The sequence below is a fragment of the Hyperolius riggenbachi genome, chromosome 2 (genome assembly GCF_040937935.1).
Source record: "Hyperolius riggenbachi isolate aHypRig1 chromosome 2, aHypRig1.pri, whole genome shotgun sequence".
Classification (NCBI taxonomy): domain Eukaryota; kingdom Metazoa; phylum Chordata; class Amphibia; order Anura; family Hyperoliidae; genus Hyperolius; species Hyperolius riggenbachi.
The window spans coordinates 267984690-268005444 of record NC_090647.1 but is presented as its reverse complement, the minus strand read 5'-3'; the positions used below and the strand labels follow the sequence as shown (position 1 = coordinate 268005444).

Below are 20755 nucleotides of genomic sequence, written 5' to 3'. Positions count from 1 at the left end.
CTAGAGATGTTTTGTAAAGACGAATGGTCCAAAATACCTTCAACCAGAATCCAGACTCTCATTGGAACCTACAGGAAGCGTTTAGAGTCTTTAATTTCTGCAAAAGGAGGATCTACTAAATATTGATTTCATTTCTTTTTTTATTTATGCACCTGCCTAATTTTGTTTAGACAATTATTGCACACTTTCTGTAAATCCAATAAACTTAATTTCACTTTTCAAATATCACTGTGTGTATCTCCAATATGATATATTTAACTGACATTTTTTATCGTAACAACCAACGATTTATACAAGAAAATCATGACGATTAACAAGGTTGTCCCAACTTTTGCATCCCACTGTATATAGTGCAGTCTCGCAACACCATACACATTGTGCTAACTAAGCATTGCCACATTTGGTAATGCCGAAAACAGCTGATTCTACCGAACATCTTGTCAAATGCCTATACACTTAGGCTATTACTGCATTGAAAACTAAAATTACAGACTAATGAGGTAAATTACCAACTTGTGCTGTAAGTTACTCAATAAATGTCAATTTACAAAGATTAGATCATTTGGTAAAACAAGTGAGATGTTCAGTATTTTAAGACCAGCCTTGGGCTGTCAGACTAAAAATCAGTATTCTGTAAAATGGACAGACAAAGGAGACAGCCAATAGGAAGAGCTTCCCTGTCCTACTATTCACTTCATTTGATCCGATGCACTGCTGGGGATGTGCATTAATTAGATCAGGACATTAGGAGTTCTTGCATGAATGTTTAGTAATCCCTAAGTAATCCCCAGGCTGAGCTGGGAAAAGTGTAAATCCAGAGTTCACAAAGATAACTTACAAATAGAACTGATACTATACTTATTCTAGGCTGAAAATAAATGTGGCAGTTAAATTCCATCAACATCATACAGCATGGAAAATTGCTATCCATGTTAAAAACTCTATGTACAGTTTTGAGCCGTTAGTACGGTAAACAGAAGGACACCTGAAGTGAGATGGATATGGAGGCTGCCATATTAAACAACACCAATTGCCTGGCATCTGGCTGATCTTTCAGGAACAGCGTGAAAAGACCAACATCATCTTGCAAAATGTATATAAATTTATTTCAGAGGAAATCCATAGCTTAAATTACATACATTTATGAAAAAAGCAGGCTGCATAGAGTAGCAACGTTTTTTTTTCAAGCTTGTACAGCCATTAAACACAGCTTGCACAAAACAGAGCTATTGTAACAAACTTACCTGGTGTGATCTCTGGAGGCTGCTCTGATAGTGTGGAGCAGCTGGAGGAAGCTTCCTCTTCCTGTTTGGTCAAACGCATCCTTGGCTCCCCTGTAGACGTGAATCAGCATGATGGCATCCCCGGCACCCCTGTAGATGTGAGTCGGCGTTTCTGGCAGGACGCGTGCAGCTCAGAGCTGCCTTTATAGACTGAGGAGGCGTGTGTGATGGGGTGTCAGCTGTGATGTCATCAGCTGACACCTTTTTGCAGGAGATGCTGTCAATTCTGGGGGCTGGACTTTTGCTCTGCCTCCTGGATACTTAAGGCCAGAGTATTAACTTGTTTGTTGGCCTTGATACTAATCAGTTTGCTGGTTCTTGGCCCTAGCTAGTGAGAAATTGAGAGCTACATTTCATATATTGGGCATCAGCACGATATATATGTACTCTAGTCAGTCAGTCTTATTATTTTGTAGTATTATATATTTGTAATATCATATCGTAATATTGTATATTATCTGTATACCGACCTTTTACCTGCCTCTTTACCCCGCTCTTGCCTAGCCCTTCTGCACCACTGCCATCTGATATATGTGTATGACTCGGCCTGTCCCTGACTTTGCTACTGTTTGATCCTTCCAATACGACTGACATCTGACTTATGTGTATGAACCTGCCTGTTAATTGACTACGATTTTGCCTAACTCTATTGTACTTCACTCATCTGCTCTTGTGAACGACTTCGGCCTGACCCTGACTATGCCTTTCTCACTAGAACTGAGATTTACACTAGTTACGCTAGATCTCTTCACGTATTAGCGTGATAGATATATACTAGATGGCTCAGTGAAGACACCTTTCAATAGCAGTACCATACCAACTAATAGAAAACAGACTGGCCAGTCAGAGGGTGGTGTCTGCTTCAAGCTAGAGGCAGATCTGATGGGAAAACTGCAGCTGTAAGAGCACACCAATCAGATGAACAAAAACACTGTGGTGGCAAACAATCATAAAGGCGTAAAAGAATAGCATGGGGGAGAGGAAAATACAACAACACGGAAGTGTGGCACATACCCAATGATGTGTTACATCTTCCTGTCACCTACCCTCCTCAATGGGGAGATATAATGAATAATGTGTACCTTCATTTGACTAAGCATAAGTTTCTACCTTATAAAATGACCTGCTACAGCTTTATTATTATAGCCCAGACAGATTGCAGATTTGTGGTATGCGATTCTCTCTTAAAGTTTTTAAATTGTTTTCTTATTACTCTTAGCGCAGGAACAACATATTAAATAAACTATATAGGAAGACTCTCATGCAAAAAAGCCATTAATCTGAAACTGTTTACCAGAAAGCAGATGATAGAAAGAATTTCCCTTCGTAATATTGTTACACGTGACTGGAGAAACAAGGAAAAACACCTTTTCTCACTGTCACGTGATGTTTTATCTGCACAAACTAATATATTTCCTATAGTGGGAGCTCTCCTATGTGCCATAATTAGAGTTTTAAAAAAAAAAATATCCTTAACCATGGAGAAACCAGGTTGTAGAATGGGCCAGTGTTGTTTAATTACCCTCTCATTCTTTAAGTGACTGGAGTAAATGGAGACAAATGGAATTATAGCTGATATATTCTTGCAAGCCTGGAATGTTGAATGTTGAACCTTGAGCAGGTACCAGTGATGGTGAACAAAGATCCAAGGGATAGTTCCTATGAAGGGATTTAAATCCTGTTTCCTTTGTTACGCTTCTATCAGTTACCCTTTGTAAAAATGATCGGCGGACAAAGTTCCTCCATTTCTATAAACCATTGCATCAAGGATTTTTCATCACAATAAATGGTTAAGGAAATTTAGGGACATCTCCCATGTAACTCTGAGATAAAGGCTTCTATGGTCAATCGTGGCCCTGCCCAGATGACAAAAATTAAATTGATGTATCTCCATCACCTCTTAGAGTGACAGAGAAATAACTCATTAGTATAAATGAAAGATTCTTCATAGAGGCCCATGAATAGACTAGCATGTGATGGTCCACACTCAATCCCATTGCTAAACCCCGACACTGCTCAAAAAACTTGTCCTCAAACAGGAAGTAGTTTTTCCTCAAAAAAATCTGAAAAAGACTCTCGCTTTTTTAATGTCAGCACAGGGTTAAAGATAGTGTTTAGCTGCCTTTTCACCCCCATTGTATGGGATGGAGGTGGAGAGGGACTCAACATACAAAGTAACCAACAAGACATCATTACCAAGGTCATTAATTTTCCCTATCACATCAAGGAACATCTGAGTATCCATTATGGAGGGAGAGAAACAACACATGATCTTAAAATCCACTCAAGATATCTTGCAATGGGAGAAAAAATAGTATTGATGCCAGCCACAATAAATCTCCCACGTGGATTAAGCAGGCTCTAGTGAACTTTTGGTAGTATAAAGCCAAACAAATTATGTAGGTAGAAAAAACAAAGTTTTTTGCTTCAGCTAACATCTGGAAATATGCCTGAAGAAGGAGACTAGATCCCAGAAAGCTTGCATAATTTAACTCTACCAGTTAGCCATTACCAGGTTTTTTCTACCTACATCCTTCTTTTTTCCTAACAAGATCCCTATCAAGTACTTGATACACATATGAATTTCCCAGTTGCCTTCCAATCTCAGACCTATATGTTTTGCTGTCCTTCACAAAAGCCCCTCCCCCTTATTGGCTGCTAGGAGTGCAGTGTGCTGACTTTGAACAAGATGTGGAGCCGTAGCTCGTGGACCAGGGGATCTGGGATTTTATTCTGTGATATGCTTTAGCAATATTATGTACATACAATACTTTTAGAGCTAATTTTAAAGTGGTGATTTACTCCCTTTCCCTCACACTAGTTGAACTCGATGGACGTATGTATTTTTTTCAACCAAAATAACTATGTAACTATGATGGTTCACTGAGGGTGTTTGCCTTAGCTATTAACAATCTACAGTACATTATCTATTTTTTTTTGTCTTTCTTGAGGTGTCGTTCACAAGCCTGGAGTGCTATTGAAAACCAAGTGAACTGAGCTCTTCTGGAACTGTTTGAATGCAATTTGAATTGGATTGTGAATCAAGTGCACTCCACCGGTGGGATTTCAACAATCCATTTGAAGTGCAGTGATTTATTTTGACTTTTATTCTAAATAAAAAAATAGTTTGATGCTTTGAGAAAAAGTCTATAGATCAAAATCCAGGTAAAAAAAATTGAAGTCATGATGAACCATCTAGTATACAGCTCTGTTGGTTGTCCATCTCGAAACATAGCTACTCTGCATGCCGCCTCAGTCAACTTTAGTCACGCGTTACGTGAGTACGAGCCTTTAAGATTTCCAGGTGTGGGTTGTAGGTGACAACATGTAGGTCACCTCCTAGGTTTGCTTATATTTCAGGAGTTGGATCCTAGGGATGATGTTAGGTTTCTTGAGTTGGGCCTTGGCCATTAGAGGTTTGTAGCCTTGTTAAATAAGGTACTCCAGGTGGTTGTCTCTGTTCCTCATGTCAGAACATTTTTTTTTCTTTTAAATCAGTCAATAAATTGTATCATCCTAATTAAAACTGTTGATCATGGCACCAGTGGTACACTGCGGCTTTCACCCACAATGGATGATGGGCCATGGGAGAGCACTTTGCTTCCTGGTAGCCACCAGGTTGTGACCTCCAGAATTGTCCCACTGGTGACAGAAAAATCGGGTTCTCCTCAGAGCAACAAGATGACTAGTGTACATGTGGTAACGTAGTTGGGTCTATCTAAGGTGAAGTCAGGCTTCAGACAGACAAGTCAAGTAACAAGCCAAAGACTGAGGCAGGTAGGGAAAAGTTATAGATGAGTCAAAGTCGAGCCAGGTCACAACACGAACCAAACTCTGATAAGGTGGCTCTAACTCAAGACAGGCAAGGATTAGCATCAAGCTGCCAATGATACAGCAGGTTATTGCTTTCTGACCCTCCCTTTAATAAATTAGTAGCCAGTGTGAGCCCTAATTGCGCTCATGTGCATGGAGAGCCTATGCATTACATGTGAGCACAGTCATTCTTAATTAAAGGATTGCGGTGCATATGCGTTGCAAAGGACACTAAGTGTAAAGTGAATGCGCACAGTAGGAATGCTGATGAAATACCTGGGTATGCACATAAAGGACAACTCTTGTGCTGCAGCTGGGTATGCATATTATTGTAACATGTATAGATTGCAAGTTGTAGCTGCAATCAATGAAATGCCTTTTCAGCCACCAGCAAAATACACAGAATAATTTTGACAGTACTTTTTGGTACTTTTTTCAATTGCAAGGTGCTGAGAAGTTGTTTTAAACAGAAGATGAAAAATCATCTCCTAGGAAAAAACTCAGGAGAAAAAGTGATTTAAATAAAAGGCCTATGTATCTGTTGATTATGTATCCACATAATCACCTCCTTTATTTAAGCATTTATCAAATCATTTTACAAGTTCCTTGTCCAAATCTCCCACATATCCCCTGTTAATACTGCTGTACCCATCCAGTGGGGCAAAAGGCAATCATGTTTAGCCAAAAGAGGTTTCCTGAGATGTTTGGTTATCAATACAGAAGAGTAGTTAAGCTTAAGAACCCGATTGCCAAACTGGGAATGTATAACATGTCTTAAAGGAATCATCAGGCATTAAAAAAAAAAAAAGCTTTACTCATTTGGGCTGGGGCTTTCTCCAGCCCCTTGCTGCTGACTGTCCCACGCCGACCGCTCTGCTCTCTGCCACTGTCCTGGTCTCCGCGCACGGTATTCAGGCTGACCCCGAGGTCGTCCTTACTGCGGCTGCGCGAAGCGCCGCTGTCAGTCATGGCCATGTTGCCCGCGGCGTACTGCGCAGGCTCAGAACTACAGCGCCTGCGCGGTATGCCGCGGGCAACGCGGCCATGACTGACAGCGGCGCTTCGCGCAGCCGCAGTAAGGACGACCTCAGGGTCGGCCTGAATACCGTGCGTGGAGAACGGGACAGCGGCGGAGAGCGGAGCGGTCAGCGTGGGAAAGTCGGCTGCCCGGGGCTGGAGAAAGCCCCAGGTGAGTAAAGATTTTTTTTTTTAAATGCCTGATAACTCCTTTAACTGTAGAAAACAAAAAAATCATATTCTCTAGATTAGAGGTGCCCACACTTTATCGGCTTGTGAGCTGCTTTTAAAAATTAGTCAAAGTGATCTACCTATGTACAATTTTAAAAGCACAATTGTATATATAGAATGAAAAATGTAGTGCGATCGGGATATACTATGAAGTCCTTCGCGATCTACCGGTAGATCGCGATCTACCCAATGGGCCTCCCTGCTCTAGACAGTATGCCTTAAGCTAGTTACATGTAAGCAGAGGTGAAATAAAGTCTGTGCAGGCGCTCAACATATATAATAGTTCACAGTCCCAGAATAGTCTGTATTCAAAACGGAACCAAACGATTATCACACGTTCAAAGATATGTATCCACCAGGTACTCTCACCAAATCAGTTGGCTGACTCAATCACAAATCAGCAAAAACAGCATAAAATGTACTCCAACGTTCTTCCACTGCTATTGGTATCTGTAGATTAAACACAGTGTGCGGACATAGCGTAATACTGCTGGATCACAGATTATTGTGACAGTTAATTCACCCCGTGTCAGGTGATCAATTGCGTGTTCCCACCACCGACAATGTAATGGTTAACTGCTCACCAGATTCCAATGCTGACCCCCCTGTGTTTAGGTCTTTGCTACTCAGATGGGATGCACATTCCTTAAAGACTGAAACAAAGGCTACCATAGCGTGATACTGTATTTAATAAAAGGTTAAAAACATACTGATGCACTTACAAACGTAGACATCAAATCGCGCATAAAGTACAATCCTCGGCGGTGTATAATAAGTTACTCTGTGTCCTGAATCGCGTCTCCCAGTGCGACTTCCGCCTCTGGCCTTTGTTTCAGTCTTTAAGGAATGTGCATCCCATCTGAATAGCAAAGACCTAAACACAATTGCGTGGTGGGAACACGCAATTGATCACCTGACACGGGGTGAAATAACTGTCACAATAATCTGTGATCCAGCAGTATTACGCTATGTCCGCACACTGTGTTTAATCTACAGATGCCAATAGCAGTGGAAGAACGTTGGAGTACATTTTATGCTGTTTTTGCTGATTTGTGATTGAGTCAGCCAACTGATTTGGTGAGAGTACCTGGTGGATACTTATCTTTGAACTTGTGATAATCGTTTGGTTCCGTTTTGAATACAGACTATTCTGGGACTGTGAACTATTATATATGTTGAGCGCCTGCACAGACTTTATTTCATTTATTTAGGGAGGCATTTCCCATCCCACTGTGTGGCGATCCATGTAGTTTTACTTCAGTGTTTGTGTAACTATATTTTGAGTTGGAGTAGCGCCTATAACCACATTAACTATACTAATGTAAGCAGAGGTGTTGCTAAGATCCTAAGAGATCTGGGGCACTTTTGGGCACTCCAGTTGAAAAATGGGTGTGATCATACACCAGAATGTGGGTGTGGTAATGGGCGGAGCCAAAATTACATGAACTTAAAAAGACACTGAAACGAAAAAAAATATATGATATAATGAATTCGTTGTGTACTATGAATAATTACTAGAAGTTTAGCAGCAAAGAAAATATTCTCATATTTTTATTTTCAGGTATATAGTGTTTTTTCTAACATTGAACCATTCTATAATATGTGCAGATTACACAACACTCAGCATTCAAAATGATTCTTTCAGAGCAGTTTGTGAACTAATGACCTCTCCTCTGGCAGGAAAAAAGTAATTAGTTCAATAACACTTGAGATAATAAAAGTCAGATAACAGCCCTCTCCACAACGTAGAGCTTAATTGCTTTTTTGCATAGAGATAACAACTGGAGTTTCTTAACTCTTCCTGTACTGGAAACAATTAGACTGATGTATCTGATCTTAATGTTTTATTTCTTAGCTGTACTACACATACAAATCATAATATCATAATTTTTTTTTCGCTTCAGTGTCTCTTTAACAGCGGTCTAAGGAGGCCAGCTCAGCAAAATGTTGGCTGAAGCCCCCATCTCTTAATAAAAAAAAATGCAGCATATCACATAAATAGTTACCTGGCCTCTGTGCTGACTGGTCTGGCTTTCTGCTGGGCGGGTTGGCCTGTTGCCAGGTTGTCTGGCACTCCCCAATAGAATTCCATCACCTTCTAGTGGACCCCCTCCCATGCTCCCACGGGCCTTACATGGAGGCACAACTCCCAGCATGCCCTCATAGTAGAACCACAGCTCCCTGCATATCCCCATAATGGCATCACAGCACCCAATATGCCCACAAAGAGGCACCATACCACCCAGCATACCCCCCATTTCTGTGTGCTGTGGTGCCGTACTGGGTGCTATCGTGCCTCTATGGGACACACTGGGTGCTGTAATGCCATGCTGAGTGCTGTGGTGCCTCTGTGGGGCATGCTGGGTACTGTGTTGTGCCATGCTGTGTGCTGTGGTGTCTCTACTCTGCGTTGGGGACATCCGGGGCACCCCAAAATAGATAAGGGGCATGTGCCACTGATCTTTGGGGCTAGCAACGCCCCTGCATGTAAGTAAGGGTCTGAACACACTTATGTGCGCATCTGTTCTTTTTTGCAGCATTGTGTTTTATTAAAGTGCTGCTGAAAAATGCGCAGGAGTGTGCTCGTTTGCTTGGGCCCTAATGTTCTTTTGGGAATGATATGTTTAAGAGCCTTAATCACATTCCTGTCCCAGGGACTGGGATAGTTTCAAAGCAAGAAAAGTTAAAATACCCCAAGGATGGCGATTATGTAAACTTTGTTGAACTTTTGTGAATATGCCCTCTGATCTCCAAAAGTAGTATTTACTGTTACAAAGAAAAATAAATAAGTAAAGTATTTCTTGTCAAAAAGCTTCTGATATCCACCCCCCCCCCCCCTTTTTTCCCCCATATTCTTTCAGAAACAGAATGTCACGTTCAAACATTGTTCTGGCACCCTACCCTGTAATGATTGGAACTATTAAATTTGACTCTTCTGAAAAGCATCTGCATGAATATGTAAAAGGTGAAAAGTATCTCAAGGCAAAAAAACTGCTTAAGAAAGGTAAGTTTTGCTTGCAATTTAGTTTTGTTAACTTGACTTCTGTAAATACAGTAGAATTTTGTTATTGTTATAGTAAACCTCTGCATATAGTAAACTCAGTCCTCAGGTCCCAGCAACTGCATATGTATAAATATTCAATGCTTGACCAATTCTAATATAGTAAACCTCTCATGTAGTAAACTACTTTTCCTGGTCCCATGGAGTTTATTATACAGGGATCCACTGTACAATAACCAGGAACCATGCTAAGTAAAAAAGGTAAAGGACCAGAGCAGTTTTGACATTTTAGCTATGTTTTTTTCAAGACAAACTAGTCCTTCATTAATATTATATTATAACCAATTTAATGGGAAAAAGACGAAGAAAAACATTTTTTTTCCTCAGTTTCCACCCATTGTAGTTTAACCACTTCAGGACCACAGTCTTTTCGCCCCTTAAGGACCAGAGCCTTTTTCTCCATTCAGACCACTGCAGCTTTCACGGTTTATTGCTCGCTCATACAACCTACCACCTAAATGAATTTTACCTCCTTTTCTTGTCACTAATACAGCTTTCTTTTGGTGCTATTTGATTGCTCCTGCGATTTTTACTTTTTATTATATTCAGCAAAAAAGACATGAATTTTGGCAAAAAAATGATTTTTTTTTAACTTTCTGTGCTGACATTTTTCAAATAAAGTAAAATTTCCTATACATTTGAGCGCGAAAGTTATTCTGCTACATGTCTTTGATAAAAAAAAACCATTCAGTGTATATTTATTGGATTGGCTAAAAGTTATAGCGTTTACAAACTATGGTGCCAAAAGTGAATTTTCCCATTTTCAAGCATCTCTGACTTTTCTGCGCACCTGTCAGGTTTCATGAGGGGCTAAAATTCCAGGAAAGTACAAATACCCCCCAAATGACCCCATTTTGGAAAGAAGACATCCCAAAGTATTCAGTGAGAGGCATGGTGCGTTCATAGAAGATTTTATTTTTTGTAACAAGTTAGCGGAAAATGACACTTTCTGACAAAAAAGAAAAAAAAAAAAGTTTCCATTTCTTCTAACTTGCGACAAAAAAAAAATGAAATCTGCCACGGACTCACTATGCTCCTCTCTGAATACCTTGAAGTGTCTACTTTCCAAAATGGGGTCATTTGTGGGGTGTGTTCACTGTCCTGGCATTTTGGGGGGTGCCTAATTGTAAGCACCCCTGTAAAGCCTAAAGATGCTCATTGGACTTTGGGCCCCTTAGCGCAGTTAGGCTTCAAAAAAGTGCCACACATGTGGTATTGCCGTACTCAGGAGAAGTAGTATAATGTGTTTTGGGGTGTATTTTTACACATACCCATGCTGGGTGGGAGAAATATCTCCGTAAATGACAATTTTTTATTTTTTTTTACACACAATTGTCTATTTATAGAGATATTTCTCCCACTCAGCATGGGTATGTGTAAAAATACACCCCAAAACACATTATACTACTTCTCCTGAGTACGGCGATACCACATGTGTGGCACTTTTTTGCACCCTAACTGCGCTAAGGGGCCCAAAGTCCAATGAGTACCTTTAGGATTTCACAGGTCATTTTGAGAAATTTGGTTTCAAGACTACTCCTCACGGTTTAGGGCCCCTAAAATGCCAGGACAGTATAGGAACCCCACAAATTACCCCATTTTAGAAAGAAGACACCCCAAGGTATTCCGTTAGGAGTATGGTGAGTTCATAGAAGATTTTTTTTTTTTGTCACAAGTTAGCAGAAATTGATTTTAATTTTTTTTTTCACAAAGTGTCATTTTCCGCTAACTTGTGACAAAAAATAAAATCTTCTATGAACTCACCGTACTCCTAACGGAATACCTTGGGGTGTCTTCTTTCTAAAATGGGGTCATTTGTGGGATTCCTATACTGCCCTGGCATTTTAGGGGCCCTAAACCGTGAGGAGTAGTCTTGAAACCAAATGTCGCAAAATGACCTGTGAAATCCTAAAGGTACTCATTGGACTTTGGGCCCCTTAGCGCAGTTAGGGTGCAAAAAAGTGCCACACATGTGGTATCGCCGTACTCGGGAGAAGTATTATAATGTGTTTTGGGGTGTATTTTTACACATACCCATGCTGGGTGGGAGAAATATCTCTGTAAATGACAATTATTTGATTTTTTTTACACACAATTGTCCATTTACAGAGAGATTTCTCCCACCCAGCATGGGTATGTATAAAAATACCCCCCAAAACACATTATACTACTTCTTCTGAGTACGGCGATACCACATGTGTGACACTTTTTTGCAGCGTAGGTGCGCTAAGGGGCCCAACGTCCTATTCACAGGTCATTTTGAGGCATTTGTTTTCTAGACTACTTCTCACGGTTTAGGGCCCCTAAAATGCCAGGGCAGTATAGGAACCCCACAAGTGACCCCATTTTAGAAAGAAGACACCCCAAGGTATTCCGTTAGGGGTATGGTGAGTTCGTAGAAGATTTTATTTTTTGTCACAAGTTAGTGAAAAATGACACTTTGTGAAAAAAACAATAAAAATCCAATTTCCGCTAACTTTTGACAAAAAATAAAATCTTCTATGAACTCATCATACACCTAACAGAATACCTTGGGGTGTCTTCTTTCTAAAATGGGGTCACTTGTGGGGTTCCTATACTGCCCTGGCATTTTAGGGGCCCTAAACCGCGAGGAGTAGTCTAGAAAACAAATGCCTCAAAATGACTGTTCAGGGGTATAAGCATCTGCAAATTTTGATGACAGGTGGTCTATGAGGGGGCAAATTTTGTGGAACCGGTCATAAGCAGGGTGGCCTCTTAGATGACAGGATGTATTGGGCCTGTTCTGATGGATAGGAGTGCTAGGGGGGTGACAGGAGGTGATTGATGGGTGTCTCAGGGGGCGGTTAGAGGGGAAAATAGATGCAATCAATGCACTGGGGAGGTGATCGGAAGGGGGTCTGAGGGGGATCTGAGGGTTTGGCCGAGTGATCAGGAGCCCACACGGGGCAAATTAGGGCCTGATCTGATGGGTAGGTGTGCTAGGGGGTGACAGGAGGTGATTGATGGGTGTCTCAAGGTGTGATTAGAGGGGGGAAATAGATGCAAGCAATGCACTGGCGAGGTGATCAGGGCTGGGGTCTGAGGGCGTTCTGAGGTGTGGGCGGGTGATTGGGTGCCCTAGGGGCAGATTAGGGTCTAATCTGATGGGTAACAGTGACAGGTGGTGATAGGGGGTGATTGATGGGTGATTAGTGGGTGTTTAGAGGAGAGAAGAGATGTAAACACTGAACTTGGGAGGTGATCTGATGTCGGACCTGCGGGCGATCTATTGGTGTGGGTGGGTGATCAGATTGCCCGCAAGGGGCAGGTTAGGGGCTGATTGATGGGTGGCAGTGACAGGGGGTGATTGATGGGTGGCAGTGACAGGGGGTGATTGATGGGTGATTGACAGGTGATCAGTGGGTTATTACAGGGAATAACAGATGTAAATATTGCACTGGCGAATTGATAAGTGGGGGTCTGAGGGCAATCTGAGCGTGTGGGCGGGTGATTGGGTGCCCGCAAGGGGCAGATTAGGGTCTAATCTGATGGGTAACAGTGACAGGTGGTGATAGGGGGTGATTGATGGGTGATTGATGGGTAATTAGTGGGTGTTTAGAGGAGAGAAGAGATGTAAACACTGCATTTGGGAGGTGATCTGATGTCGGATCTGCGGGCGATCTATTGGTGTGGGTGGGTGATCAGATTGCCCGCAAGGGGCAGGTTAGGGGCTGATTGATGGGTGGCAGTGACAGGGGGTGATTGATGGGTGGCAGTGACAGGGGGTGATTGATGGGTGATTGACAGGTGATCAGTGGGTTATTACAGGGAATAACAGATGTAAATATTGCACTGGTGAATTGATAAGTGGGGGTCTGAGGGCAATCTGAGCGTGTGGGCGGGTGATTGGGTGCCCGCAAGGGGCAGATTAGGGTCTAATCTGATGGGTAACAGTGACAGGTGGTGATAGGGGGTGATTGATGGGTAATTAGTGGGTGTTTAGAGGAGAGAAGAGATGTAAACACTGCATTTGGGAGGTGATCTGATGTCGGATCTGCGGGCGATCTATTGGTGTGGGTGGGTGATCAGATTGCCCGCAAGGGGCAGGTTAGGGGCTGATTGATGGGTGGCAGTGACAGGGGGTGATTGATGGGTGGCAGTGACAGGGGGTGATTGATGGGTGATTGACAGGTGATCAGTGGGTTATTACAGGGAATAACAGATGTAAATATTGCACTGGCGAATTGATAAGGGGGGGGTCTGAGGGCAATCTGAGCGTGTGGGCGGGTGATTGGGTGCCGGCAAGGGGCAGATTAGGGTCTAATCTGATGGGTAACAGTGACAGGTGGTGATAGGGGGTGATTGATGGGTGATTGATGGGTAATTAGTGGGTGTTTAGAGGAGAGAAGAGATGTAAACACTGCATTTGGGAGGTGATCTGATGTCGGATCTGCGGGCGATCTATTGGTGTGGGTGGGTGATCAGATTGCCCGCAAGGGGCAGGTTAGGGGCTGATTGATGGGTGGCAGTGACAGGGGGTGATTGATGGGTGGCAGTGACAGGGGGTGATTGATGGGTGATGACAGGTGATCAGTGGGTTATTACAGGAAATAACAGATGTAAATATTGCACTGGCGAATTGATAAGGGGGGGTCTGAGGGCAATCTGAGCGTGTGGGCGGGTGATTGGGTGCCGTCAAGGGGCAGATTAGGGTCTAATCTGATGGGTAACAGTGACAGGTGGTGATAGGGGGTGATTGATGGGTGATTGATGGGTAATTAGTGGGTGTTTAGAGGAGAGAAGAGATGTAAACACTGCATTTGGGAGGTGATCTGATGTCGGATCTGCGGGCGATCTATTGGTGTGGGTGGGTGATCAGATTGCCCGCAAGGGGCAGGTTAGGGGCTGATTGATGGGTGGCAGTGACAGGGGGTGATTGACGGGTGATTGACAGGTGATTGACAGGTGATCAGGGGGGATAGATGCATACAGTACACGGGGGGGGGGGGGGGTCTGGGGAGAATCTGAGGGGTGGGGGGGTGATCAGGAGGGAGTAGGGGGCAGATTAGGGACTAAAAAAAAAATAGCGTTGACAGATAGTGACAGGGAGTGATTGATGGGTGATTAGGGGGGTGATTGGGTGCAAACAGTGGTCTGGGGGGTGGGCAGGGGGGGGGTCTGAGGGGTGCTGTGGGCGATCAGGGGGCAGGGGGGGGGAATCAGTGTGCTTGGGTGCAGACTAGGGTGGCTGCAGCCTGCCCTGGTGGTCCCTCGGACACTGGGACCACCAGGGCAGGAGGCAGCCAGTATAATAGGCTTTGTATACATTACAAAGCCTATTATACACTTTCCGTGCGGCGATCGGGCAGCTAGTAACCCGCCGGCGCTTCCGAACGGCCGGCGGGTTACAGCGAGCGGTGGGCGGAGCCAGTCCCCGGCGGCTGATCGCGTCACAAATGACGCGATCGCCGCATAGCCACTCCCGCAGCCGCCCCCGCCGATGGGCGTATTGCGGTCGTTTGGGCCCGGACTTTGCCGCCGCCCATCGGCTGGGGGCGGTCGTTAAGTGGTTAAAAATAAAAAGTGCTGCTGTAGATAAAAATCACAATTTGTATTAGGCTATTTATCCCATTTATCATGAAATGTGAATTGTGCTGCTGGCACAATGTATGAGGGTGATTTGCCCTTAGGTTGTTAAAGGGAACCTTAACTGAACGGGGGGTAAAGAGTTTTACTTACCTGGGGCTATTACCAGCCCCCTGCAGCAGTCCTGTGCCCTCGGCGCCGCTCTGGAATCCTCTGGTCCCCCGCTGTCACTTAGTTTCGTTTTTGACGACTCACCAGTCGCCGGCCGCCATGCGTATTATTGGACGCATTCACCAATGCAATTTGCGCTATTGCGGGCCGCAACGCGTACAAAAATACGCGTTACCGCATTCCGCACGCGTAGATATGCGGCAACGCGTATTTTTGTACGCGTTGCGGTCCGCAATAGCGCTAATTGCATTGGTGAATGCGTCCAATAATACGCATGGCGGCCGGCGACTGGTGAGTCGTCAAAAACGAAACTAAGTGACAATGGGGGACCAGAGGATTCCAGAGCGGCGCCGAGGGCACAGGACTGCTGCAGGGGGCTGGTAATAGCCCCAGGTAAGTAAAACTCTTTACCCCCCGTTCAGTTAAGGTTCCCTTTAAAGTGAAAACAAAATTTAGGGCCAACAATGTTGCTATTTTTTTTTTTATAATACATAGCAGTGTAGCCATACGGTCCTGGAAACCTGTGGAACTTAAGACATGTGATTGCAAGGATTATGTCCTCTCTATAGATCTCTGCATTTATTTTATTAATATTTTAGGGGTTTAACCACTCTGCAACCGCCTAATGCATATTAGCGGCAGCAGAGTTGCTCCCCAGGACCGCCTAATGCCGATTAGCGTCAAGTCCTGAGGGCAGAGATTAGCGGGGAATACAAGTGCGGATGGCAGGCTGTTTGAACAGCCTGCCAGCCGTGATAGGAGCTGGCAGGCAGTAATTAAAAAAAAACCCAGCAGCAATTACTTGTACAGCGCTGCAGCTCTGTATGGGGGACAGCTTTGTCCCCAGTAGAGGCTCACAATCTTATCCCTCTTATAGACTGTTGCCTATGAGAGGCAATCACAGGGATTGGATCAAAGGGGAGAAAAGGGGGAGGGGGGATACATTAAAAAAGGAAACAGACATTTTTTATTAAAACATTTTTATTTTATTATTAAAATAAAATTGATTAAAGAAATTGCAGCAGCAATCAGATGCCACCAAAAGAAAGCTCTGTTGTTGGCAAGAAAAGGAGACAAGATTCATTTGTGCAAGTTGTATATCCCTGCAGTGAACTGTTAGGCCTCTTTTCTATGGGTAGTTGAACTTTGTGCTCAGCAAGCAGTTGTGAGAGTATGAGAGGCTTTTCACTACCTACTAAACTGCTCATGGAAAAGAGGCCTTAAAGAGGAGCTGTTAGGTATAGGGTCTCAGAGGAAGAAAACACATGTATCAGTAGCTAAATATTGGCTGTACTTACATTACATATGCATTTCACTGTCCATGTTTGGATTTCACAGAATTGTTATATAGTATTTGCAGAGATTGATGCTCCTGACAGCTCATGGCAGGTTCCATGTTTGTCTGTCTTGTATGAAGCCAATTGTGATGTAATATCCTCCCTTACCCTGCTTCCTGATGATTCGACTCACAAAAAAGATCAGGATCAAAGATCCTAGTGGTTCCTGATCTGGACAACACTACTGTGCAGTGAATATTAATTAGCCATGTGGCTAGGAACAATAGCGGACTCATGCAGTATACTCTAACTGAACATGTGCCCTGTGAACAGCACATTGATTTTTCAGTGTTGTGAGCTGGACTGCATGATACAAGCTGCTGTAGCATAAGCCTGTAACTTCTCACTGTGAAAACAGCCTTAGGGCGGGATAGGAAAATGAAAGGGACGACCAAGGGAGTACAGTGGGGAGAAGAAGCAGCTCCAGAATGCTTTGCAGTATCTGTTATGCGGCCTGCCGGCCTCCTTAGGAGCTTGGGAATATAGAGGCTTGCTGTTCAGCAAACATCAAAGTAAGAGAGATTTTTAACTTCAGTATTGCCTTTTTGGCTTCCTTCTAAACTGTTTAACACAGGAGAATAGAGGTTTAAATTAGCTTTTGCAGCCTGACAGTTACTCTTTAAAGCTGCAGTGTGTTGAATTGTAAAAAATGGCCTTGCCACTAAGGGGGGGGGGGGGGGGTGTAAGCCTGTGGTTCTCAACCAGTTTAAGTGTAACTGTCGGGCATTAAATCAAATATCAATTCTTTATTTTAATTTGGTAAAAAAAAGTAATAAGGGTGGTAACCAGGCAATCCAAAAGTTAAAAATCACTATTTCTTTTCTTGTTGATAAATGATTATTCCCCACTCTTATTTGGTGCATTGCCACACAAAGGAAGTTGCAGGGCATGATGGGTTGTCTTTTGCTTCTTTACTTCCCCCTTAGAATTAACTAATGCAGCCTGATTGGCTGAAGTCTCTCTCCCTCCTGTTTTCCCCTCTCACACCTCTGTTCCTCTCTGATTGGCCATTATTTCTCATGCTGAGGCAGTGCACTTTCTATTGCAGAGCTTGGTGGGAGTGCCTAAAAACTGGGAAAAGGGCGAGCAATGCATACACAATCAGGCAGAGAAGAGTAAGGGAGGAAATTACATCAGGATTGGCTTCAGGATAGACACAGTTAAAATGGAGAATCCTAAGAAGGATTTTCTTTTTTTTACTATATAAAAATCACTAAAATCAAAATGTGTACAGTTCAATACATATGTGTAACGATTGTGGAATTCCCTCCGTGATCAGCGCACAAAACGTGCGCTGACACTGCGGAAATCCTCCACAAGCATGTAATTTGAGGGAACCCAGCAAAAGGTGCAATGCACCTGTAGAGGGAAATTCCTGTCGACAGGTGGAGCTGTGGAGTGCAGAGGAACAGCTCCTCTGCCCTGCCACAGACGCCAGACAGGAATTGTACGAAGGGAAGAAACGCAGGGCAAGATAGCCCTGAAAGAGAGAGATCAAAGGGACAGAGGGTATGTGTGTTCACCAAACTAGTCGCCACCCTGCGACGATGATCACACAACCATGAAGACAAAGTGAGAAGGCAATCGCCAGAGATGGCGATTGCTAACAGCGACACAAGACCGAATAAGCACAGATGAGGAATGTATGTATGTCCACCAATCTAGCCGCCACCCTGCGACGGCGGACACACAACAAAGGAAACCAAGTGAGAACGCAATCGCAAGAGAAGCGATTGCGACAGAGAATGAGCACAGGGACAGATTGTATGTGTGTGCACCAAACTAGTCGCCAACCCGCGACGGTGCATACACAACAGCAGATATGAAGTAGGAGCGCAATCGCGAGAGAGGCGATTGCCAGAGGTGACACAAGGCTACAGCAAGGCAGAGCACGAGAGTAGCAAAGGCACAGCAAATCATACAATGAGTAGATAAGGAAAATAACAAACGCTAGCTAAACGCGAACACTGCACTCATTCGCAACAGTGCACGCGTTTATGCGCGGTCCCCGCGTGTTAAGCACAACAGAGACAAGCACGCCTAACTAACCACCGACAGACAAACATGAAACAGAGGACGCGAGCGCTTGCTTAACAGTTACCTCACTGAGCCTCCAGCAAGCGTTCGTAGCAGACAAGACAGGTACATGAAAACAGGAATAAGAGAGAGATACGATCCACTGCTCTTTCCACCAGAGCGAGTGCGATCCAAGTATAGAAGCAGAGCGAGCCGGATCCACTGCTCTTTCCGCCAGAGCAAGTGCGATCCAAAGTACAGCAAGAGAGATGGAGATCAGACTGATCCACAGCACTAGCGCTAGGCGAGTGCGATCCAGGCAAGACAGATAGAGGAGATAGCTGGTAGCAACCGCTGCTCCAGCTATACTCCAAGAACAAAGATCAGAACGACTTCCTGTCGATCACCGCTGGGACAGAACAATCGCAACAGACAAACAAAACAGATATGCAATCCTAACTGCACTAGGGAATCTGCCTAGTGCAGTTCCAGGAATTACTCTAAACTAATCTTCAAACAATGAGCAACGCTGACACTCCAGTGTCTCACAGGACTAACCCTTATGACCAGCCCAGGTCTGTGATATCACATGGTATATATAGAGCAAGCCTACAAAGGATGTGGCTAGGCAATCTGCATGACAAACATATGCAAATTCCTCAGCAGCAAGCTGCACAACTGACAAAAGGTCTCTCTTCCAGAGACCTGCAGAATGCAGACCTGAACAGTGGTCAAAAGGCTGCCTGCCTGCGCAGGCAGCCGAGCGGATCCTCGCAGTACCCCCCCCCCCCCTCTAGGGTCGGATTCCAGACGAGCCTCTAACCTGATATTTGCAAAAGACTCTAACTAAAGACTCATGAAGGTCAGGACAGCCCGACAAGGCCCAATTCCAGAATCAGTCCACCCGAAACCGACCTCATCGGAAGCAGAAGCCACCAAAACATGCCCATCAGCACTACAAGTCTCAGCGTAACACCCATCAGGACTGTGAATGCCCGAGAAGAAGCCATCGACACCCTCCAGACAATACCCACCACCTTCCAGGGAGCGTCCGAAAATACCAAATCTGCCACAATACCTGTTCGAAGTGTCCCTTTCAACACAAAAGCCACTGTTGATCCTATCCAGGGTACCAAGCAAAATTTCTCCCGGAATCTCCCAGAACCCTTTGAAGCTCCGCAGAGATCCCAAGAGGCCAGAACGCTCACCAGGCCCACATGGAGAACTACCAAGAACCCCTATGGAGCCTATGATTACTCTGGACTCAAAATTACCAGGACACCCACCAAGATCAGGACTTTCAGGGACCACCTCTGGGCATGCAAGCAGGCAGGCAACATCAGAGCATGTCTCCACCAAGGAAGCATCTGAGCATGCTGGTAACCGAGGCACACTTGGGCTTTCTGGGTCACAGAGCACATTGGGGTACACCAGCACAGGAGAAACCTCAGGACATGTCGGGGAACTGCCAACCTCAGGGTCCGACACGACAAGACCAAAACCAGTACCGGGCAGAAAATCATCACGAGTAGAGGTCACAGGTACTGGTCTTTCAAAAGAAGACTCGGACTTAAATTCAGAATTTTCTGTGACTGTAATATCATCATTGACTACATATGAGTGAAGCTCCACCAGAGCTGTAAAGGTAGTCAGCACAACAGCAATGCCTACTGAAGTGGGCAACACCTCAAAAGGACTTGGGGGGCAGGAGACATCTCCTACAAGTTCTGCACCCTTTGGGAGGAACTCGGAGGTCTCCAGGACATCAGACAAGACCTCAGGAACATCATTTTCCAAGTTTTCTGAGAAGGATTCTGAACTATCCATGTTACAGGGCAAAACTGGAACTTTATTTTGTGGACAGGGCAGATGTCCCAGGGAAGGTTCCACCATAAACTGAGACTGAATTTCATCATCATGAGCGGAAGGTACAGAAATATTTACTGGAACACACACTGACTCCCTAACTTTAATCTCACTGCACCCAGAATTCTGCGTAGCAGTCAAACTAGCTTGCAACTCCAGAACTGCAGAAAAACAGGTGAGTATAGTAGCAATACCTTGATGAGCCTCTAGGGACACTGCAGGAGACTCTAAACAAGGCCACATTAACTCATCCAGAGTACAGGGTGCAGAATCAGCATTTTCCTCAGAACAAGAAAGGAACTCACAAATGTCAGTGTGAGTGGAGATGTTTTCATTCATGGTACAGGGCAGATTCAGAGAAAGCTTCTCTGGGCAAAGCAAAGAAGCTTCAGCATCAGATTCGCAAAACCGAA

The 20755-nt window shown here is 44.2% G+C and overlaps 1 protein-coding gene across 7 annotated transcripts in view; it reads left to right on the top strand.

Moving 5' to 3' along the window:
* TEX14 (testis expressed 14, intercellular bridge forming factor) overlaps positions 1 to 20755 on the top strand; it is a 477154-nt gene that overhangs the window by 32756 nt on the left and 423643 nt on the right. For 6 of the 7 annotated variants that reach the window (XM_068268626.1, XM_068268628.1, XM_068268627.1 and 3 more), the window contains exon 2: positions 9206 to 9348. The exons of the other annotated variant lie outside the window; for it this stretch is intronic. In XM_068268626.1, the coding sequence (XP_068124727.1) occupies positions 9213 to 9348 (136 nt within the window). In that variant the 5' untranslated portion in view covers positions 9206 to 9212. The remainder of the gene's footprint in view (positions 1 to 9205; positions 9349 to 20755) is intronic. 7 annotated transcript variants of the gene reach the window in all.